At 37.0% G+C, this 23,767-nt stretch overlaps 1 protein-coding gene across 9 annotated transcripts in view; it reads left to right on the top strand.

Annotated features, from left to right (window-relative positions):
* The window catches only part of LOC103153066 (DNA (cytosine-5)-methyltransferase 3A-like), a 54,017-nt gene extending 31,875 nt beyond the window's left edge, over positions 1 to 22,142 (top strand). For 4 of the 9 annotated variants that reach the window (XM_007573887.2, XM_007574344.2, XM_007573961.2 and 1 more), the window contains 18 exons: positions 6,840 to 7,043; positions 9,616 to 9,774; positions 9,871 to 9,978; positions 10,978 to 11,125; positions 12,076 to 12,219; positions 12,359 to 12,403; positions 12,677 to 12,756; positions 13,987 to 14,099; positions 15,025 to 15,208; positions 15,951 to 16,035; positions 16,894 to 17,039; positions 17,317 to 17,407; positions 17,480 to 17,628; positions 18,060 to 18,145; positions 18,249 to 18,321; positions 18,473 to 18,591; positions 19,049 to 19,117; positions 19,836 to 22,142. In XM_007573887.2, the coding sequence (XP_007573949.1) occupies positions 6,840 to 7,043; positions 9,616 to 9,774; positions 9,871 to 9,978; positions 10,978 to 11,125; positions 12,076 to 12,219; positions 12,359 to 12,403; positions 12,677 to 12,756; positions 13,987 to 14,099; positions 15,025 to 15,208; positions 15,951 to 16,035; positions 16,894 to 17,039; positions 17,317 to 17,407; positions 17,480 to 17,628; positions 18,060 to 18,145; positions 18,249 to 18,321; positions 18,473 to 18,591; positions 19,049 to 19,117; positions 19,836 to 19,977 (2,145 nt within the window). In that variant the 3' untranslated portion in view covers positions 19,978 to 22,142. Of the gene's footprint in view, positions 1 to 713; positions 824 to 6,839; positions 7,044 to 9,615; positions 9,775 to 9,870; positions 9,979 to 10,977; positions 11,126 to 12,075; positions 12,220 to 12,358; positions 12,404 to 12,676; positions 12,757 to 13,986; positions 14,100 to 15,024; positions 15,209 to 15,950; positions 16,036 to 16,893; positions 17,040 to 17,316; positions 17,408 to 17,479; positions 17,629 to 18,059; positions 18,146 to 18,248; positions 18,322 to 18,472; positions 18,592 to 19,048; positions 19,118 to 19,835 lie in introns of those variants that run through there. The other 5 variants (XM_016665162.1, XM_007574029.2, XM_016665205.1 and 2 more) reach the window with 5 other exon arrangements.
* Positions 22,143 to 23,767: the final 1,625 nt, after the last annotated feature.

The raw sequence follows: 23,767 nt of genomic DNA, 5'->3' as shown, positions 1-23,767 counted from the left end.
TGTTTGTGCTTCAGTTAATTTGCAAACTGTAATTTGTCTTTTAATGTTGGAGTAATGGCTTCTTCCTCTCTGATTGGCCTTCCAGTCCAGGTTGGCTCAGTTTCATCAACTTCTACCAGCATCTTCTCAGGCACTTTAATGATCCAGAAATGTTAAGGTTTTCTTCCTGACATTTTGGCTGATTATTTTTTGCTTTTTCTGTGGCGTCACACCAGAAAGCCGCATGTTTGAACTAAAAAAGCCATGACACCACATTTCTTTAGAAGGATAGTGATCTTATTCTTTGTGTATTATTCTGGTATTAAGCAAACAGAAATAATTATTTCTTAAAACAGGAAAGAAAAATAGACAGAGGAATGTGTCTTTTTATTTTAAAAAAATCTACTTTCAACTGTATCTATGAGTCTTGTAGGTCTTGCCTAAACAAATCCTGCAGCCTTATCAACTCTAAAGCTTACCTAACCTTTGACTTTAGTTTGCACATACTTAAACACACACACACAAACACTAACCTTAATTTGCGTGTGAATGTCATCACTCCTAAAGCCTTCAGGCTACCACGCGCAAAAACTCCCCACCACTTCTCAGTGCCTGTGCATTGTTGTCGTTGACGTTAACATCTGTTGGAGAAAGGAGCGAGTAAGTCACATCGGCCAATCAGGAGAGAGGAAGGAGAGCTTGGGGCGAATGTAGCCGAGGGAACGCGCAGAACAGAAAGAGTAGGAGGCTGGAGTAGGTGAGTCAGAGACAGACGAAGAAAATGACAGACAGGAAACGATCCAGGGAGGAAGGGTTACACTTGGCAAGCTATCATGTCCGACTTGTAAGTGGCTTCTCCTTATCTTTTTTGTTTCTGTATGTGGGTGTGTTGCTGATTAAGCACAGAAGTGTCTGGAAGTGACAGAAACTGGTTTGTCGCAAAGTTCTCTCATGGGAACTTTGCTTTCAGATTTGCTTCGAGAGAAAATTGGTGAATTTATTATTTCTTTAAAGCTTTAAGGTTAAAGAATGTTCTAATTTCCCTATTTATACTGCTGAGAGATTTATTCCAATTTTTCTCACCTTTATTAACTTTTTATCTGCCAAATATCTTTTTAAAGAGATGTTCTGCTTCATGGTTGTTGCATTTCCTGCATAATTAACAAAAGGAAAAAGATGAACATGATTTTAAAAAGATAAATTTCTTCAAAAATAAATACATCTATCTTTAATCTTTGGACTGCATAGATGTAGATGTTGATTAAACAATTTATTTTATTAGTTTGGCCGAGAACAGAGAGTTTCCTCTGAGTTTCCTGCAGCATGTGGAGCTGCTTGCAGAATGTGACCCTGTCGAGCAATAAATTATTGGAAAACACTGAGTCACAAAAGCATGATTAGGCAAGTTTTTTTAAACCTGTTCTGCAGACTTTTTTTTAACCAACTTTCACTGTTTTACTTTTTCAATTTAAAATTAAAGAAAGTTTTAAGTTTGTTTCAATGCACTGCAAGTCTAACATTTTATGATTTCTAATGAATTAAACAGTAGATAAATTATTAAAATTTAGCCCACTGCATACATTTTATATATTTTATATATACATATATATATAATTTGGTCCTGGGACATAGAAGTTTAATGGAAGTGTAATTAAATCTTTTTACCTATAAAATGTAATGATACTACAAGTGTGAATGTGTCACCAATAATTATGTTTTAGACTTGATCTATTATATATAATTTAGATATAATCAGAATATAATAGAAAGTCACAGAATAATTACTGATAAAAAAACAGTTTATAAATATTGCTCATTTATTTTCTTTTCATTAAAAACCAGAGTGACTCTGAAAGGGACTTTGCTGATATTTTTATTGAAGGGTTCTTTTGTTGAGCAATGTTGAGTTCATCTGGAGGTCGGGGTCAGTCACGCTTGTAAACGTGATGGACTTTAAGAGATGGCTCATTGGTTAGGCCAGGAGGTCAGGGGTCAGAGGTCAAGGGGGCGGCACTAAGAGTGAAAACACTGACCGCTCCAAATGGTTTGTCAGAGTTCAAAGTTGTAACTCACAACTGTGTAACCAGTTGTAATTCTCATTCTTCAAGATTTGATTTGCCAGTAGAAGGACTCATTGGTCCTACTGGATATGCACCATTTGCTTTCTGGACACAAATGTTTGTAGTTTGATTCCCTAAGTCCAGTTCTTGAGAGCTACTTTTCCACAGACTTTTAGATGCATCTCTTGTCCAACACACCAAATGGCTGATTTCTCTCATCAGCAGGAAGGGACGCATCTAAAACCTGCTCTCCAGAACTGGGCGCTCCTATTTCCTGTGAACAGTCCAGTGAAGCACCCTCACACCATGCCAATAAGATCACAGTATTGTAGTTCGTGCAGAATGAGGTTCCAGATTGTCTGGCTGAATCGCTCAAAAATTGGAGCATCAGTGGTACTTTGTGATCCCAAATCCCAAGAGCATCAGAAACAAGCTGAAAATATTGATTTATCCACCAGAACAAAAAGAATCCATTGTCTTTCTGTTCATCTCAGCTGGTCCTTAAGAAACCCTTTGGGTTTTTGTCCAGAATTGATTTATGGCTTCCTATTTGCACAATTCAGGTTGCATTTTGCCAGTGGAAAAATGATTCTATCTATGACTTCTATGCACTTTTTTATGCACTAACTCTAAATGCTTTTGCATTATAATGCACTGCAAATGCTTAAAAATTGTACAACATTACATAAATCTTTATTTTTTAACAAATCCTATTTTTTTATCCAATCAAGTCGAGTTTATTTGTATAGCACATTTCAGCAACAAGAGGCAGTTCAAATGCGATAAACATTACTTTTTGTCAAATGCCATCATTAAAATCTTTTACATCTGATATATTGATCAATGTTGCAGTTATCATGGATCAAAAGCAACTAAACAGGTGGGTTTCATAGCTTGCTTGGCAAAAGTAAAGTCTTAACAAAACAGTACAAGCTTGTGTTTTCTGTTTTATTTTGATGTGATTTAATTCCCAGGTCCAATATCAAACTTTAAGACAAAATCTAATATAAGACGTTACATTAGATTTCTGCTAAATTTTTTCATGCATTCTCGTCTGAATGCTGCCGTTCTAACCCAGTTCTAGGTTAAAAGATTATTTAAAATCTTAGAAAAATCTCACTTGTATTTTGCAAGATTTGTATCCTAGACATATTACGCAAATTAACATTCAGCAAAGTGTTCAAACCTTATCAGAGGTTTTGTAAATGCTGATAAAATATGCATTAGTCATAGATTATTATAGACACATTAGATATATATGGATGCCATGAAATTAATATAAAGCTTAAGAAATGTGTTATTTGTTTTTAAATGTATTTTCAAGTTTCTGATAACATGGTTTAAAAACAAGATCATTGCACTTATTGAAGCAAATCTTCCATTCTCTAAAGTTTCTCTAGGACGGGGGTTCCCAAACTTTTACATGTCATGACCTCCCAAACATCATTAGCTTTTGGTCAGGGATTCCTTTTTACAAATCCACAAAATATGTAAAAAAAATAATAATTTTTTCCTCACTTTTAGTCACTATTCAATAATTATTGCAATCGTTTCTCATAAATGCTGCCTTCAAGAGCAAAGCAGCATAATAAATTTGACAATCAGCCAATCAGAAAACAGGATTTAATTTATTTTAACTTATATGATATTTACAAGACATATTAGATTTTCTTTTGATAAGAATTTATGATTAAAAAATGTATTAGATTTTTTTTCTCATCTTCCCTCCAACTCTCTGAGGCCCACCTACTGCCACCTGGTGGCCCCCCAGGGGCCCGCGACCCCCACTTTGTAAAACACTACTTTCGGACAAACAAGTGTTTGGATAGATGACGCCGACTCAGAAAACGAAGAAGATGAGCTCACATTCGCCCTTCATCTGTGACTCATGTTTCTGGTAGCTTGTTCAGGCAGCTGATGTTGCTAGGCAACAAACATGTTGTCATCCAAAGAGGGCGATTCAGGTTGATTTACTGTAGTAACGCAAGTTAATACAACCCAAATTCTGACCTGACTGAACAATGGTTGAGTTTCTTTCTTAGCAAGAACAGCAAATTGTTCTTAGATAAATGAATAATTAAAAACAGAACAAATATAAATTAAAATAGACATATTGAAAAGAGCTGTGCCAACATATGGAGATATGCTTGCTGTGGGTGTTTAAATGTGCATGACGGTCCATGTATGTTCCATTTGAACGGACTGATTGGTATTTTATGAGGTCAGAGGTCAACAGAAGCAGGGAGAAATGACCTCCTCACCTCAGAGTCAAACTGAGGCGATCCACGATGCATCCCTGAAACTCTCACTTTTACGATTTATTGCCTTGCTTCCTCTCCAGAGTGATGCAGTAAAGTTTTTGTTTCTTCAGCTTCTTTCACACATTCACGGTTACATTACAACTTCCAGCTCAGCTGGAGTACAAACCGCATAGTTCAGTAGGGAAGAAAAAAACTTTTAAAAACCTATAAAACCTCGGGTGGAGTCATCGAATCTTACATCTGGACCACAGTGGGATTCTTACGGTGTAGTAGCGGATGAAATCATCGAGCTTTCTCGCCGTTTCTGTTTATTTAACCCAGCTCAACATTTAGATATGGCAGCATGTTGTTTTCATATAATAGCTTTCTAACATGGACATTTGTAATAAATTTACTTAAATTAGTAGTTGCATTTCATATTAATAGTTCCATTCTGGTGGATATTGATCTGCAAAACTGGGGATTAGAGAAATATTTTGTTTACTTATGAGAAAAAAGTCATTATTGTGGGAATAAAGTTATAATAGTAGTAGAAGATGAATGTCTACTAAAAATTTCAATATTTGAGAATAATCTTGTCCATAGACCCATTCTAACCTGTTCATATAAGGCATCATAAGTCACTTTTAGGCCTGTCACAATAACACATTTTGCTGGATGATAAATAGGACCAAAAGTTATTGCAATAAACAATAATATTGTTTTGAGACCATTTTCAAGTACTATAATGGTAATGGTATAGTAATGCAGGAGCACTTTCTGAAATATTAAGAAGATTTAATCTCTAATGAACATTTAATACTGGAACGGGAAGACATTTTAAATATCCAGCATGAATAAACAAAACAACAAATAAAATTAATTATAAAGTCTCTGTAAACAAAGTTGTCCTTCAAATAAATGAGCTAATTGAGACCAAAACACCAGACTGAAGACTTTTGTTAAGCATTTTTTGGTAGAAAGACAGAGGAAAAAGAATGGAAATTATTTAGCTTGTTTTAATATGCTGCTAATTAATTTATTGGTTATTTTGATAGGCCTTGTCACTTTTAAAGACTTTAAAAAAAAATAGAGTCGATTTCTAAAACACTCAATCAGATCACAGGTTAATGTTGCTGTTAGCTCCTTAACTCGACTTTAAAGTGGTGGATTATGCCTTTAAAATGAGAAAACAAAACAGTAATATAATGACTTTTTTATAGTGTTTGGAGTTTAAATACTAGACTTTCACTTTAACTGATTTATTTGAACTTTGTATATTTTGAAGTTATTTAGTAGATCCGGGCTTGGAAGTTTCCTTTCATATCTCCTGCGTTTCTGTTTCACAGAGAGCTACACTTTCTCTCCCTCTGCTGTATTATCCAGATTTATCATTTAATCCTATTTACTGACAGACTCTTTGTCTTCCCTCCCTCCTTCCTCTGCCCGAGATGAACCCGTTGAACTGTATTGCCACCGCACCCGTTTTCTCTCTGCTCACTTCCTGTTTAGTGGAACAATTAAAGGACTGTTCCTGCAGCTCGGGTCTCAAAGGTCTTGATCTGGAGCAGCCATCAGATCAGCTGGAAAAAAGCCACAAAAAGCACAACTTTGTGGAAAAAAGAGATGTTAGATTAGACAAGCTGGAGTAAAACATGATGTTATGGTCATGTATCAAGGACAGCACAGTTTGTAGTTAGTTATGGCAGCATGTTTATTTTCTGGAAATAAATACAAACTAATAAAGGCTTAAGAGTACCTGTTTATCAAACATTGGTTAAGCATTTATATTTACATTTTTCTGGATAAAAAGTATTGCATTATTCATTTCTAAAAATTAAAACATGCTATTATTCTAGTTTTGTATCTCACACCTGTTGATAATGCATTAGCTCTATAATTTCAATTCAATCTTCTGGAATTGTTGACTGTTTATACTTTTCTTAGTTGAGGCTTTGGTTTTGCAGCTGGAAAAACGTTTGGTTTTACTTTCTTTACTTTCGGATACTTGTCATGAGGCAACAAGTATTCTTTTTACAACTTACCTAAACTACGACCCGAAATCTAAAAGGACGCAGAGCAGGACCAAAGAGCGTCTCTCTGTTTTATCATATCCCCTACTTCAACATCTTTTTTCTTCCTGACGATACAGCCAGGCAGAGGTTTAAGGAGGAGCAGCAAAAACAAAGGAAATGGATTAGCAGTGCTTGCCAACTACATGTTAATTGTGAATTATCGTCTCTGCTTCCGGCAAATTGATGTGTTATAATGCCATGACAAGAGTCTTCAGTCAGAGGCTTCTTCTTCAGATTCATTACTGAGTGCTACTGGAGATCTTTCCCACCCAAACTGTCACCATCCACAAAGATTCTTTAATGATACTTGAATGATTTAATTTCTGTTTGGGTTAAATAAAGTATTTCTGAATTATGTTTGTAATGTAAGCACAAAATGTATAAATTCCACTGTAAAGGAAATGCATTCCATATTTATTGTCGTCATCAGAAATGAGTTTTAAATTTGATAATGAAAGAGAAATGTTTCTGCTCTTTTCCCGCAGGCGGAGCAGCGGGCATACAGAGAGGCGGAGATTAACATGATGGACGACCTATTAGAGACCGGCTTTCAAAAAGAGGAGGAGCCAGCCAGCCCGGCCCCGCCCCCTTCACAACAACACACAGATCCGGCCTCTCCAACAGTTGCCGTGACGCCGGATCCCGTTGCTAGGGGAGACCAGGCTATCCCCAGCGAGATTGAGTACCAGGTGCATGAAATAACAAAATATTTGAGAATTGAGGAGTATTTGGGCCATACTAAGAAGAATAAATACATAAAAAAAAATTTAATTACAAGAATAGGGTAATACAGAATAAACTTGTACAAGGTTAAAGTTGAAATATTATAGGAATAAAGTTGTAATATTAAGACAATAAAGTCATAATATTACGAGAATAAAATCGCAATAATATGAGGATCAAGTAATAATAGTACGAGAATAAAGATGTACTTGTATGACTTCATTTCTGTAATACTATGACTTTTGTATTATTTTTGGCTTTATTGTCATAGTTTTGTTGTTTTATTTTCTTGTCATGCCCCTACAACTACGTTGTGCAGACTCAACACAAAAAAATCAATGTTTATTTTGATTTGATTAACAGTTTTACTTAATGCAAAACTGTGCCAGCTTTTGTAGATGTGATCAGAAAATGTTTGTTGAACCTGAAAGAATGTGGAGACTCCAACCTGGAGGGGTAAGATTTCTCTAGGAGGTGTAAAGGGGACAAAGGTCAGAGATTTCCTGAGGCAGAGAAGCAGGAAAGGACTTGCAGCTGCACAAAACGGTCTTCTGGTTAAGCTGGTACTTTACAACGAGCCTGAGCTACTGGAGGAGAGTAGGAGTTGTTTTTGCCAGATTTTAGTGTGGGTGAAAATCGTGGCGCAGTGTTTTGGTCACGCTTCAGTGTTTTCAGAACTTTTCTGGTCACCATACCAGGTGGGAGGTGGTGACTATGTTGATGAGTAATATGTTCTTTGGCATCTCTGTGGTTGTTTTTTTTCTCTTTTTTTGGTTGTTTTTGGATCCATAGCCAAAGAGTTAATTAGATTAGTCTTTTCTCATCCATTTATGGGAAAAACTAAACCAACTTTATTGCAATGTGGTGCAGAACTGTGTCATGGTAGCGCAAAAATACATGGTTTTTAATTGTCCATAGTTTTCATTGTTTACAAACAAAATTCTGAAAAGTGTGGCAAGCATTTGAATTCACCCTCCTTTATTCTAGTTATATCTGATATACTGCATGAATAGTTGTGTCATATTCAGGTTCTTTTAAATGTAGAGAAAACAACATTTCAGTTTTTACTGTTCCAGGAATTGTGAGAACGACATTGAGTATCTATGATATTTAGTTTATAATAAATTTACTTCTACTGATCATATTCAGTATGTTGTAAAAAATATATTGTAGGATTTCATTACAGGAGAAATAAGTCCTGCTTCTCCTTTTGTGTGAAACAGAAATTGGTGGAAACATCTTTTCTGCTTATCGTGAACGATGATGGATGTAGTTTACATTGCCTTTGCATGCTTGGTAGTGTATACCATCAGGATTTATTGCCAGCTGTGGTCCTCTTACGTATCATTGTGTACTTTATTCTAAAATTAACTTGACGTCTTTATGTATACTATGGATCAGTTGTTGGTATGTGTTTATTTGTAACACTTGTCTATCTCGTCTGTTAGCCAGGAAACATGGACGTTACAGTCTTAGATCTATGGATGCGCTGCAGTTTGTTGTCCCTAAAATACAAACTCAACCAGGCAAGAAAGCTTTTCTCACACCTGGAAAAAGTTACAATCCAAGCTTCAACTTTCCAAGCCTTTATGTGTTGTTTGTTTCTGTTGTAACTATGCTGCTGCTGCTGTCCTGGCTGGATCTCCCCTGTGAAAGAGATCTCTGATCTCAATGGGACTAAACTGGTTAAATAAATATAAAACAGAACTTTTTTTGCAATCATGCAAAATGCTTTGTGTGATAGAAATCCAATCCCACACTATTTGCGTTTCCATTACAAATGTCCATAAAACCTTTTTGATTTTCTGCTAATGTGGAAAAAAACACAATTTCGCTATTGTGGTGTTTCCATTTAAGGAGACCTATTATGCAGAATTCACTTTTTGCACGTTTTTGTACCGTCATTTGGGTCTTAACTGCTTCTAAAACAGAATAAGCTCTTAAAAACACCCACCAAGCCATGTTGTAAAATAAGTTAATGTTTTTGGTGTCTGGAAAATGACTGTTTAAAAAAATTCCCAATTGTTGAGTCACGATAGGTGGCACTGCACCATTAACCAGCTGGTTTTACCGCTGTATGCCCTCTACAATGGCTACTGGAAAAGACAAGTGCTTTGCTGTTTACTTACCATCCAGAAACCACTCGCTGCATTTTTTTGGTTGTGTAGGCGGCTCTACTAATGCTTTTCAAAGATGTACAATTGTATAATTGTGCATCTGTTTGCAGCCATTTTGACGTGTGAGTAAAAAAGCTGCAGTTTATTTTGATTTAAAGTGATATGAGGCCCTAAAACAGCTCATTCTGGAAGTAACCAAACTAAAATTTCATTATCTAAGAATTATTTTGTTCAAAAGTGTTAGAAACATGTTTTGTATAGCCCATAAATCTATCCAAACCTGTTCAAGGAAGCATAATGGGTCACCTTTAAGAAAGTCACAAATGTATCTAAGATGGAAAAAACATACCAGTTTCTATAAAAACAAAAATGTTTTTCATGCTGACTTTGGTGGCACCCTGACTCCCGTGTGACTCCTCAGGACGGGCGAGGTTTTGGCATCGGAACGTTAGTGTTTGGGAAGCTGCGAGGTTTCTCCTGGTGGCCCGGCCGGATCGTTTCCTGGTGGATGAGCGGCCGGAGTCGAGCTGCAGACGGGACTCGCTGGGTCATGTGGTTCGGTGATGGAAAATTCTCCGTTGTGAGTATCTTTCAAAACTAGAATAAAAAGTCAAACTTTTGGTTATAAACAAATAAAAAACCTGATATATTGACCTCTTTCTAACTTGTTTTGCAGGTTTGTGTGGAGAAGCTGATGCCTCTGAGCTCCTTCTCATCGGCTTTCCACCAGCCAACGTACAACAAGCAGTCCATGTACCGGAAGGCCATTTTTGAGGCCCTGCAGGTAGCAAACCCACTGTTCACTCTGTGTTCCCAACATTACGGAGTGTGTGAGTCACAGTTTACTGACCTGTAGCATGTGGGCTTTATTCCTGTTGGCATCTATGGTTACACACAGAAAACAACTGTGCAGCCTAATATCTTATGCAACATGACCTACCAATTTATGCCAAATGTAGTTATTATTGTTGATCTGTGGAGGTGTGTTCTCCTGTTTTGCCCACATTCATGTTCTCCTGTTTTGCCCACATTCAGTGGTAACATCTGAGTCAGGTAATCTATAATTTAGTGGGTGTGTTTTGCAAGTAATGCAGAAGTTCTTTCATCCTTTTGTACTTTTAGCAAGAGCCATGAGAAGCACAATATTCTACAATAACAATAACAATAATTTTGACGATTAATTGATTAATCGTCAAAATTATCCAATTAATCATATAGAAAAATTTGCACATTCTGCAAATTTTTCATTTAAGTGTTTTTATACAATATCAGAAACACATTAAAATGCAAATATACGAATCAATTCCTATTTAAAATAAGAAAATAGTTATTTTCTTGACCAAAACGCAATAACACTTTTAGCAAAAGATGCATCTGCAGCTAACAAAAACTCTTCTAACATCAAAATGTGATTACACTTTATTTTAATAATTGGAAAGCAAAAGGTGATTAATAGGAAACTTTTTTCACAGAATTTGAACCGGGTGAAACTAAAACTGATCATATTTACAGTTTTCTTTTATTTCATCTTTAGTACAAAATGTATATTGTTGTACAGTTTTGGCTTAATTATTGCTCTGAATATGTTCATTCACAATTTTTTTTTTGAGTCTGTATACTGTGGTTAGCGATTAATCAATTCCTGAATTAGTTAATGGTTATTTCAATAATAGATTAATCACAATTAATTTGATTAATCAATACTATTCTTGTTTATGTAATTTCCTATTACTTTGATTCTGCCAGAAAAGAACATCAGCTCTGTGTGATTGATTGTGCTCAGGTTGCAAGTGTGCGAGCAGGGAGACCAGTTCCCTCCTGTGATGCGAGCGACGAGGCTGAAGGCGTGGAGCTTCAGACCAGACAGATGATTGAGTGGGCCATGACCGGCTTCCTGCCCAACGGGCCACAGTCGCTGGATCCCCCAGAAGGTGACCAGCTGCTGCTCATGACAAGCACATTCAACCTGCGTTGTTCGATAATCAAGGAGGACAAAGAGTCAATTATTCCCCAGAGTTTTTACCCTTTAACTGGAATGTGATAAATTTATAAAAGTTATTTGAAATATGTCACGTGAGAACAATCAGCAGTGGTGTCCATCAGGGCTGTGTTCTCTCCCCTCTCCTTTTTTCTCTCTACACTATAAAAACACAAATTATTACCAAGTATTTTTCTCTAGTTTCTAGTTTAGTAAACTTTAATTAAGACAAAGATAAGATGTTTCAGCAAGAAACATAAACTTGACCACTTAAGTCAATAATTCTTGGAAATATATTTTTTAAAAAGCACTAATTCCACTGGCAGATTTTTTCACTTGCACTGCAAAAACACAAAATCTTACCAAGTAATTTCGGTCTAGTTTCCACTGCAAATATCTTAGTAAACTTGACAATTTGCACTAGACAAACTAACTGACAAGTAATTTTTTAGCCAGCTATAAAGGCTTGTTTTACGTCAATAATTCCTTAATATTGATTAAAAAAAAAGATGCTTGTTCTGCTGGCAGATAAATTAACTTATAACATGGTGAAAATGTCTTGTTATAAGTTAAATTGTCTGGCAATGAAACTGGAACTTTTTCATCAATATTAAGGAATTATTGACTTAAACAAGTCTCTATAGCTGGCTTAAACGTTACTTGTCAGATAGTTTGTGTTATTTCAAGTTTACTAAGATATTTGCAATGGAAACTAGACCGAAATTACTTGGTAAGATTTGTGTTTTTGTTTTTCCTGTTTAAGTAAAAATATCTGCTAGTGGAACTAGTGCTTTTTATTCTAGTTTCTGGGCTGTTTGATGCTGTCTGAACACTGTTAGAAAATGCTTGCAGGAGGTTTAAAATAATAGAAATCCTGGTAAACGTACGTGTTTTCTCCCACAGAGGAGCAAAATCAGTTTAAGGAAGGATACCTAGAGATGATGCCAGAGCCGGAGGCAGCGTATACACCGCCACCTGCAAAGAAACCGCGCAAAAACTCAGCAGAGAAAGCGAAAATCAGAGAGGTGATTGATGAAGGGACCAGAGGTAAAGTCTGCAAATACATTTCATCATAAATTGCTCCTTCTAGATATTATATCATAATGTTTGTCCCCATGTGTAAAAGTGAAAAAAAGAAAGAGGTTGCCGTTTAACCTTTATCTGCATTGTTTTATGTGTTTTCCAGAGAGACTCATACATGAAATCAAAAAGAAAACCAGGAATATAGAAGGTAAGAACCCTAAAATTAGCTAAATGAGATACATTTGTAGTAAAAATATGTTTTGGTTTCATCCAGGTTACTTTGTTGCTAAAGGTTTCCAGCAGCTTTTACAACATGATTTGTAAAAGCTGCTGTAATCCTCATCAAGCTGTCGCTGGATAATTATTTCCTCCTCCAATGAATATGTGCCCTTTTTCTTCTTCCTTTATTATGACCCAGTGAGTCCTGTGTTAGTTTTCAGAGACAACTCAACTACTGTGTTGGTTTTATGTGTTTGTCCAGATATCTGCATCTCCTGCGGAAGCCTCAATTTCTCTCTAGAGCATCCTCTCTTCCTGGGAGCAATGTGCCAGGGCTGCAAAGTAAAAACAACAACTCTTCTTTCTCACTTAAGATGCTATTTGGAAGTTTATTTAACGGATTTATGTCGCAGTGATTTATTTAACCCTAACTGGGTTCTGACTGAGGCTTGTGAAGTCAGAAAAGTTTGGCTCTGATCTGGAACAGAGCAGAAAAATGTTTTTATTTGACTTGGATCATTTTGAGCTACATGGTTTGATTGAGCCTAATCAGGATTTTAATCTGACATTTTTCTATTTTGGATGCCAAGCAGAGGATTATAGGTATTAAATATCAAAAAATGTACAGTTTTGCATTTGAAATCTACAGTTGCAGTATTTGTTTTGCATTTCTAGGCTTCACTACTTATCCTGCTGTCTGGTTTTTGCAGGTTCTGTGTTAAAATTATGAAATTATTTAAGGTGGTTTAACTTGAAAATGAAAGTCCCGTCTGCTGCCTTAAAAATGCAACTAAAGTCGACAAGAAAATTGTTTTGGTTTTAACTCAGAAATTTAATTTCATGAAGTCAATTTAACAACAAGAGACAAGTTATCTAAACATTGTTTTTTATGTTCATTAATCTTGAATTGTGAGTTTTAACTTAATGTTGCAATTTAAACCAAATAATTACTTTACAATATGCAAAAAAAAAATCTTCCCTCATTTGTTAAAGAGCCAAATTTCTCTATTATTTCACTCACAATATCAAATTAAAATAACGACTTATTTTACTTTAGAATAATTTAAATTCTTGTTTCAAATTACATGAACAAAATGTCTGATCTGATAGTAATTTTATTAAATTCAGCTCAGAAACATTTACTGTGAACAGAACGTCAGATCAATGTAACGCACTTCCGTCTCAGGATACAGAAACATGCCACTAAGCATTCTGGGAAATAATTCCCACTCCTGTCTTTTTCTTCTTTCAGTTTTTTAAGTCCTAAACTAAAAACTCTTGGAGGTTTGACAAAACTAATAACTTACTGCTGTAAGTTTATCTTTCACAAACTCACATTTAGGTTCAAAATCTAAAACTGGCTAAATTTATTTGACTTAAAGAGCAGCAGATAGTAGACACAACTAAATATGGCTCAAATGTTTTACAGTGTACTTCTATATGTTTGAATTATTGCAATTTTCTTGTCAAAGTTACTTAGATTGACAAATAGTGATCAGTTTTAGCTAATGGCTGCTGTTGGAAATGGAAACAGTTGCTGTCCTGTCCTGATTCTGTGTCTTTCCTGCGCAGAACTCGTTCCTCGAATGCGCCTACCAGTACGACGACGACGGCTACCAGTCCTACTGCACCATCTGCTGTGGAGGGAGGGAAGTGCTCATGTGTGGAAACAACAACTGCTGCAGGTCAGCAACAGAGCAGCTCTGCGCCGACATGCAGCAGCTGCTTCTTGTGGCCAGGACATGGTTTTAGATTTCACTTTTACGGACAGAGTTTATGCATGAATGTCAGGATCTGATTTGTGGCTGCCTTTATGTGGAACTGGGTCAGCCCGCTCACGAGGACCAGATTTATTTACATGAATGTAGCGTACACAGTTGATTTTAGCGTGTTTGTGCTGAACTTTCACAGCAGAAATCAGAAGTAACAATAAATCTGAACTCACTGATGTGTAGAGCATGGTAAACTACTCTGTAAAACGTTTGAAGGTGAAAATGAAAGTTAACCTGCTGCCTTTAAAATACAAAAAGTCAATTATGTTTTAGTTTTATGCTGGTTTTAACAATAAGACTAATTTATCTAATCTTGAATTCTGAGATGTTATGACTTAATTTTTTAATTTAAGCCAAATAATTGTTTCACATTATGCAAGGATTCCCATCCAGCAGAACCAGGATACATTTCTGTATTATTTTCACTCATATTATCAAGTTAAAATAACTACTGGTACTTATTTTTAGTTAGAAGAATTTAAATTCTTGATTTATCTTGGAGGAACAAAATGTCTGATTATGCATTTTACTAAACGTCACACTGAATTCTGCTCAGAAATGCTTATTTTGAACAGAGTTTCTATACTGTTTGAAGATATTGTTCTCAACTACTGTGAACTGACAGCTAAAAACAAGTTAAATAAAAAAATCATTCATAAATGAATGAATTTATGAATCACTTGCTCTCATGCTGCAACATAAGATTCAGAGACATGCCGCTAAGCAGTCTGGGAAATAATTCCAACTAGAGTTGAATCTAATGGTTATTTTAGTAATCGATTAATCTATTGATTAATCTGACGATTAATTGTGTGTGCGTGTGTGTGTGTGTATGTAGGTGTTTCTGTGTGGAATGTGTAGATCTTCTGGTCGGCGCCGGCTCAGCGGCAGCAGCAATCAAAGAGGACCCCTGGAACTGCTACATGTGCGGACCCAAGAGTACCTACGGGTTGCTACGGCGACGGGACGACTGGCCCATCAGGCTACAGCACTTCTTCGCCAACAATCATGAGCAGGAGTTTGTAAGTCTTGCTCTGCGTTAATTTAAAGCGCATCAATTATTAATGGTTCCTGTGAAAATCTCTGGATATAATCCGAGATTATGCCAGTTACAGCAGATGGTAGAGCTGTGACAGATTCACTAATTGGTAGTCAAACAGGAAGTATACCAGGGCTGCAACTAATGATTATTTTAATATTATTTTAGATTGATTTAATAATCATTTATATCAACTATTCTATCAATTGGCGATTAATCGGGGAAAAAATGTTACATCTTTCAGATTTTTCATTTAACCACTTAAGCTTACTTTATACTATATTATAAGTACATTAAGAATGCAAAGGACCAAATAATTCAAATCATTTTTAAATAAGAAAATAAACATTTTATTGACTAAAATGCAGCATCCATTTAGAGAATTTGAACCAGGTGAAGAGTTTTGGCTAAAACATATTTACAGACAAAGGTGTTTTTATCTTAAATGTAAATATACGTATATCTATTTTGTACAGTTTAATTTCCTTTTGGAACACTCTATGTAAACAATTAATTGCTTAATTAGGGTAAAATGAATCTATTAATTGTTTCATCCCTAAAGAATTCAGTATTCATCTCTAAGCTCATAAAGTCTGTTTTATATTTACCACCAAACAGAGCATTTTTTAAAGGGTTGAATATGGTTAAACTAAAAATAAAATGAATTTGTTCCCACACTTACATGGCTGTCTAATTCTCTCTTCTTCCTGCTACCTGTCTTACAGGAACCTGCCAAACTGTACCCTCCAGTTGCAGCAGAGAAGAGGAAACCAATCAGAGTCCTCTCCCTGTTTGATGGCATTGCCACAGGTTTGCATTTATAAAGCTGCAAAAACCCTCATATGTAGTTTCTGGACTATAAGTCGCTCTGAAGTACAAGGGTGCGTTCACACCAGCCATGTTTAGTCCACTTTAACCAAAATCTAGTTTGTTTGTCTAGAAACTCTGGTTAGTTGGGGAGCTGTGAATGCATAATCGACCAAAAAAGCGAACTTTGGTCCTCCTAAAAACCTTGGTCTCTGTTCGATTAAAGTGAACTCTGGTGTGGTTTGAATCCATATGTGAATGCCAAACGGACCAGGACCGCTCCAAAAGCGGGAAGGGGACTACAATGCAGGGCATTCTGGGTAAATACAACCAAAACAGATGCAAGAGTCTAACGCTAGCAAGAGAAATGGCTTGTGGTCTTTTACGAACAACCAAAGAGAAATACTACAGCTGGTAAAATCTGACGTTACTCCATTTTTGTTTACATCTTGTGAAGAAGGAAGTTGTGAAGAAGAAACATAATTTTGTGTTGTTTCTTTCTGTGGTTCGTGGTGCAGCGCCACCACAGGCGAGGAGGGGAACAGGTTTTTTCATTAATTTGATTGGTTTGATTCAGTGCAGTGTGAACCAGAACAGCAGCAGCTGATAATGTAACAAATTTAGCAATTTTGGTTCCCAGTCAAACCAGTGTATCAGACTAGCAGGTGTGAAAACACTTAATCAGAAAAAGCATCATGAAGAGGAAAAAGGACTCACAAGTCAGTCCAGAGAATGAGTTGGCGGACCAAACGAACTGCGACTCATAGTCTGGAAAATACAGTAGTTTTGGACTGATGCTGATCGTTTTCTGCAATTGTGTCAAAGCATTGCATGTGTTCTGCTCTTCTGTGCTCTGCCCAGGCCTGCTGGTGCTGAAAGATTTAGGCATCCAGGTGGACAAGTACGTCGCATCGGAAGTGTGTGAAGACTCCATCACTGTCGGCATGGTTCGGCACCAGGGACGCATCATGTACGTTGGGGATGTACGCAATGTAACCCGCAAGCATGTAAGTGAAGGATTTTCACCTTTGATTCAGGGCTGGAACGATTAATCAGATTAATCATGATGAGTCGATTATTGAAAGGAACCGATTAATCATTAGCTGAAAGATACAGCCTTAAATGAAAAATCTGCAGAATGTGACAACTTTTTTTTTTTTACAGATTAATCGATTAATTGCCATGATAGATTAATCCATAAATAAAATAGTCACTGCAGTTGTCAGTTGTTTGATGAATCCATGTTAAGGCAGAAGTAATCATTGGTCTGTTTTCCTCTGTCAGATCGAAGAGTGGGGACCGTTTGACCTTGTAATCGGAGGAAGTCCTTGTAACGACCTCTCCATAGTCAATCCTGCGAGGAAAGGCCTTTTTGGTAGGTTGAGCCGCGTTTTAGTTTGTCTTGAGAAATTAAACATTAATTTAATCCCTTAATCCTCTGGTGCAGAGGGCACTGGGCGGCTGTTTTTCGAGTTTTACCGTCTGCTCCACGAGGCGCGGCCCAAACCAGGCGACGAGCGGCCGTTCTTCTGGCTCTTCGAGAACGTGGTCGCGATGGGAGTCAGCGACAAACGCGACATCTCACGCTTTTTAGAGGTATACGATCCTCCTCTAGGTGTCCTTCACTCCTTCCTTCCTTCTTTTCCTTCTTTACTTAATTTCTTCCGGGTTTCCTTCTTTCCTTCATCTCAGTTTCCTTGATTCTTTCATTTTTTTCCTCCCTTCCTTCTTTGCTTTTCTTTCTTCTTTCCTTTCCTCCTTAATTATTTCCTTCCTTCCTTCTTTCCCTTCTTGCTTTCTTCTTTCCTTCCTTCTTTTTCTCCTTCCTTCCTTTTATCGTTTTTTCGACTGAATTTAATTTTTAGTGTTTAAATCTTATTTTTTGTCCATTTCCTGTCGTTCTGATCAGCCTGATTTTAACCTCGTCAGACAAAAACATTTTTACTAAATAAAGTTAAGAAGTGATCAGTTAGTCCTGCTGGCCGCCGCGTTTCCTGACGTTACCAACACTTCCTGTTTCCTCTCAGTGTAACCCGGTGATGATCGACGCCAAGGAAGTCTCTGCTGCCCACCGCGCTCGCTATTTCTGGGGAAACCTGCCTGGCATGTCCAGGTGAAGCAGCTCAACTCTTATTTTTACTTTTATTTATTGGTTATTCATTTAGTAGTCTCTTAATTTAAATTACCCTTTTCTTTCTCCGTCTTTTTGATTAAAGCAGACCTCTGACGCCGATGGCAAACGACAAACTGGACCTTCAAGAGTGCCTGGAGCACGGCCGCACAGCTAAGGTTTGTGCTCTTTACTCATCCTTAGCATTTTTTGCAACTTGTATATACTGCAGTGTAGCGTAAAGAGACAGTCTATAAATAATCCTATTAATGTGATTTAAAAAGGACTTGTGTTTGTTTGTTTCTGTTTGGTTCTGGATGCAAATTCCAGTTTGAGAAGTTGCGTACGATAACGACACGCTCCAACTCAGTGAAGCAGGGGAAAGACGAGCATTTCCCCGTCTTCATGGACAACAAGGAGGACATCCTGTGGTGCACAGAAATGGAAAGGTATGTTGGTGTTTACAACCGCAAACCTCACAAGATAAACATTAAACTTTTTAAGTTTTCTGTGTATGGAAAACCATCGAGTCATTTACTTACACAAGCATGTAGCAACAGTGGAGAGGAATTTCATCAAAGCTAAAACAGAACAGCTGAAATAACAGCAAATCGGAGAGTAGTAGAAGAAGAAAGTGAGGGAAAGAAGTGGTAAATTTGTCCCCCAGAACCACAGAAATACTTCAGGACAAGAGAGCAGGAGAGAACGTTTCTTTCAGTATTGAACCCATAATTCAGTTATGAAACAGATAAATTGTAGCACTTGTGATGTGTCTGATCAGATGCAGTCAGTAATCGTTCCCACAAAGGAGATCAAATTTTACATTAAAATGTCATGCTGTTTTTATTTCTGTGGTTTGCCTGCTGCATTTTCAAACCCACTTAACACAAAGTTCATGTCGTTCAGCGATGAGGATGGAGAGAAAGCAGAGAAGAAGAAAGAGAAAGAATCAGGACAGACAGGGGAAGGCAACAGGTTGGTCTAATGAAAGGTGGAAGTGCAGGAAAAGCCACTTAATCCCAAGCTATTCACTCTAAATATTATTTATTATTAATTTGTTTAAAGCCATTAAATTGATGTGACTTCATGTGCAAAGTGCAAAGAAACGACATGTAACAGTTTATTGTTTACATTCTTCCATCTTGTTCTCATAGTTTCACGTTTCCAAAATGTACTTAGCACTCAGTCCTGCTTCTGTTTTATTATTATTACACCGATTTTCAACTTTATTAAGAACCACTGTGATGGAGCTGTGCATAGTTTATTTATTTATTACAAACATTTTAACATTCAAACACCAATATATGGATTTAGATACATATTTGTTTGAATAAGAGGTAGGAAGAAGTAAAAACTGTTTTTATGCCTTATTTTACACATTATTCTTTATTTAAGGAAAAAAAATATCTAAAATAAAGAAAACAAAAAAAACATTGATGCCTTAACTAATAAATAGTATATTGTGGCAAAATCTGAGATTTTATTTTGAAGCCATGTCTCCCAGTGTTAGTTGCAATAAAGAAAAAACAAAACTGAATTTGTTTAACCCAGAAATTTTACTCAAGTAAAAGTAAAACAGTAAAAATACTCCTAAAAGTAAATAAATGTAACCCAACTCTGAAAAGAAGTAGTAAAGCGTTTTGTTTCAGTTTCTCTCATGTGTTAAACTTTTAAACCGGGCTGACTGTTTCAGGGTGTTCGGCTTTCCCGTCCACTACACCGACGTGTCCAACATGAGTCGTCTGGCGAGGCAAAGGCTGCTGGGTCGTTCCTGGAGCGTCCCCGTCATCCGGCACCTCTTCGCCCCGCTCAAGGAGTACTTCGCCTGCAATTAATTGCAAACCGACTCTCTCTCTCTTACACACACAAAGAGACACACATGCTGGTAACTACAAACAGAATACAGTTAGTACATGAAGGTTGGCTGATGCAGAATGACAGACTGGACAAACACACATAAACACTCACTAGTAACGTCAAAGGACTGCTCCCCCAGATCCTGTGTAGACCACTGGCTGACCTTAGTTCCCTGGTGCTACCCTGCTGATTTATACACACCAACACACAGCTGCAGGGTTTCTGTACTGTAACTCATATACATATACTTCCTGTCCAACCTTGAAACTGATGTCTTCTGGCTTTACTGTGCCGCAATAGCTGGGGTTAACCTCCAGGGGGCGCAAAAGTAACAAAGATGCTCCTGCTTTCTGTTTTTAATCTCTCTTAATGCATAAACACACCAATGACTCCTTCAACTGTATTAACGCTTAGTAACAGTGGGATGAACACAAATATATCCAAAAAAACACACATTACAGTTAATCCTTGTGGTGCTAGTCTGGTGGTGACGGAGTCCAAACGGTGCCACTTAACTCAACACTTACACAGTTTTTGGTGCTCTTGGAGGCTCAACAGTCTCTGTTTTTTAGTTGTTGTTGTTGTTGTTTTAGTCGCTGAATTGTTTTTATTTCCCTGAGTTAAACTAAACATGTTCGTTTAGCAAAAAAAAGACAAAAAAAAGGTGTGAACTGTAAACATCGGGACCATATGTAGTGACTTTGTGTATGAAAAAAGTGGGAATAAAATTTCTTTGAGGCAGAGCTTCTCTGATTCTACTAAAAATCTCCTTGGGTTAATTTATACCAGAAAAATTAGTTTTTATGGCCCTCCACTGAAGGACCATAAAACACATTAACATTTTCCTAAAATTCAAAACATTAGGTAGAAGATAAACTGTTTGTTGATGCATGCACTCAAAAAACTAAACATGATCTTTTTCATGTTTTTGTATTGGTCATAAAATAAGTAGATACTGTGGGACAAAGTTCTCTGATTACTTGATTAATCGCCTATGATGCAGTCAGGGCCAGGGTGAAAAATAAATAAAATAAAATATTGAGAATAGAGTCATAAACTCACGAGAATAAAGTTGTAATATGAGAACTGATTCAAAAATGTAATCTTGTAAGCATCTCGCAAAATTACACTTTGGTATTTGTTTTGCAAGTGAGATACTTATACAACATTACTCTGGTAATCTTACAACATTATTCTGGTAATCTTATCACTTTATCCTCCTAATATTCTGACTTTATTCTTATTTTGCTATGACTTTATTCTGGTAATTTTATTTTATTTTTCTTAGCCTGGCCCTGTACCAGCGTCATTAAATGAGGTTTAAAGTCGTCAATTTCCACTTTCAGAGCAGCTCCGCCTCCAAGAGATTTTAAACTGAAACAGTAAAGGACTTTGTAGGATTCAGTATTGTTACTGCAGCAGCGTTTAGATTACCCTCCTGTTATGGTGCAGCTTCTCTCGTGCCTCAACTCCAGTCATTGCTCATTTTTCTTTCTGTCTGGTGAAAAAGTCATCGAGTTATCCAGGAGTTGTGCTCACAGAGATCCACTTTGTGCTTTAGTTACGACACAGCAGCATCCACGGAAATCAGAGTCCGACTTTTACTCTAGACACTATGCTGGTTTCCTACTTCCTGTGACTGAAACAGATAACCCTGTGTAAGTAAAACACCTCTGTTGGGTGTTTATTCTTCCTTATATTCGAAACACAATGGAATAATCTCAGTTTCTTTCCGTTTTAACTCTAAGATTAACAGATCCGTGAACTGATGGGTGGATTATTTACACAGGGGTGTCTCCGGAGAAAACCTTTCAGTCTGGTGCTTGTGGTCGGCAGTCGGCCCTCTTTTCCAGGAAGCCTTCCAGTCCGCTGAACCTTTCTCAGATACCAGCTAACAACTGAACTCATGCAGTCTTTTCGCGGACGCACACGTACACAAACTACATGCACAGCCTCTCAAGTCAACCAGCAGGCTCGACGTCTTTTCCATCGTGTTTACTCTCCGTTTATACAACCAACCTTCAGGTGCTTTTTAAACTCTTTAAGCTCTTTTTTACAGTGCGCTCTCTTTCTGCAGGTCAAAAACAACACACAATCATCTGCCGGACACTCAGTGGCTGGCTTTTCTGCTTCTTGTAAACAATAAACAAACACATGCATACTGTGCTCTTTGCTGGTCGCCTGTGTTACGGTCAGGCTTCCCAGGCGCTGTAGGGTGATTCCCCGCATCGCTCGGTGCTCCCAACCCCTTCCCCTCCCATTACCACTCCCCCCCCCCAGGTGCTGCATGTCAGTCAGTCAGTGTAATCTCTGATTCCATGTTAGATTAGGGAGTATAATTATTATAATAATAATATGATAATAATAATTACAATAATAATCTGTTATTGTGTGTGTGTACTGTTCCAGGTTGGTGCTCAGTTCAGTTCAGTCTCGGCCTACAGATATAGGGGAGAGAGAGGCTAGAGAAAGCATATTTACAGTTAGTATAGTGACTTGTGCTATTGTACTCGAGAATGCCAGGAGAAATAGTGGGAAAGATGAGCTGTGCAAAAGTCTCAGACCAGAAATGAGTTGAAACAAGCAAAAGAAATGAAATCAGAAGTCAAATCCATCCACGTGAACCAAGTGTTTTCCTGCCTCATGAAAGTCTAAGGGTGTTTTGTTACCTGAAAGTCCGATAGACTCTGTTCGATTGGGGACCAAAATTGCAACATTTATTACATTTTTAGTTGATGCAGTTCGCTTTCACTAATTAAAAAAACCTGTTCCCCTCCTCGCCTGTGGTGGCGCTACACCAAGAACAACTGAAGGGAACGGCACAAAAATACCTCTGAAGAAGACACTGAGAGCAGCTTTCTTTTTTTGTAAAATGCAAACTAAAATGGAGTAGCGTATAAGACCACGACGCTTTTATCCAGTTAGTGCTAAACAAATGTTTGTTTTGGTTGTATTTACCCAGAATTCCCTGCGCTGTAGTTCACTTCCTGCTTTTGAAACTGTCTCCAGTCCACTTGGCTTTCAAACCGCACCAGAGTTCACTTCAACCAAACCCAGACTGGTTTTAGACAGACCAAAGTTTGTTTATTTTGGTCCGGTTTCACATTCACATCTCCCCAAACGAACCGGACTTTCTAGGCAAACGAACTGGAGTTCAATTAAAGCAGACTAAACAGGACTGGTGTGAATGCACCCTAAAACAAAATAAATAAATCTTATTTAAGTTTAAATAAGAAGTGTTTATGGCCACATACTTAATTTTTTGGGAAAAATTGAAGAGTATACTGAAATTTTAATCCCAAAGAAACATAATTACTTTCTGTTTGTAGTTGAATTAAGCAAACACTTGTAATAGGCCAATTAGAAAGTGACATATTGAACAAACATTGTACTGTTTTTATGTATTTTTCAGTACTTTACTGCAGCTCACAGGGAAGGAGTCGTCAATCAGAAGCAGACTTGGAATAATGTGAAAGATAAAAACACATTATTTTAGACTCAGGAAGCACAACAACACCAACAGTTTATTCATCTAACCTTAAGAGCTGTCATGATTACTTTCACATTTTTTCTATAATTTTATTAAATTAAAGGGCAGATTAAATTTTAGGTTGCTATCCATTCATCAAATTTAAAGTAAAAGAATATATACCATCACTTAACATCAAATTTAGAGTGATTACTGTGTTTTTCAGTCATTGTCAAGTCCTATAGTAATCAAGAATTTATATTATTCAACTTTAGCAATTTTGTTTGCGAAAAAAAAAA

The sequence above is a fragment of the Poecilia formosa genome, unplaced genomic scaffold (genome assembly GCF_000485575.1).
Source record: "Poecilia formosa unplaced genomic scaffold, Poecilia_formosa-5.1.2 Scaffold1, whole genome shotgun sequence".
Taxonomy (NCBI): domain Eukaryota; kingdom Metazoa; phylum Chordata; class Actinopteri; order Cyprinodontiformes; family Poeciliidae; genus Poecilia; species Poecilia formosa.
This window is presented reverse-complemented; position numbering and strand designations above follow the sequence as displayed.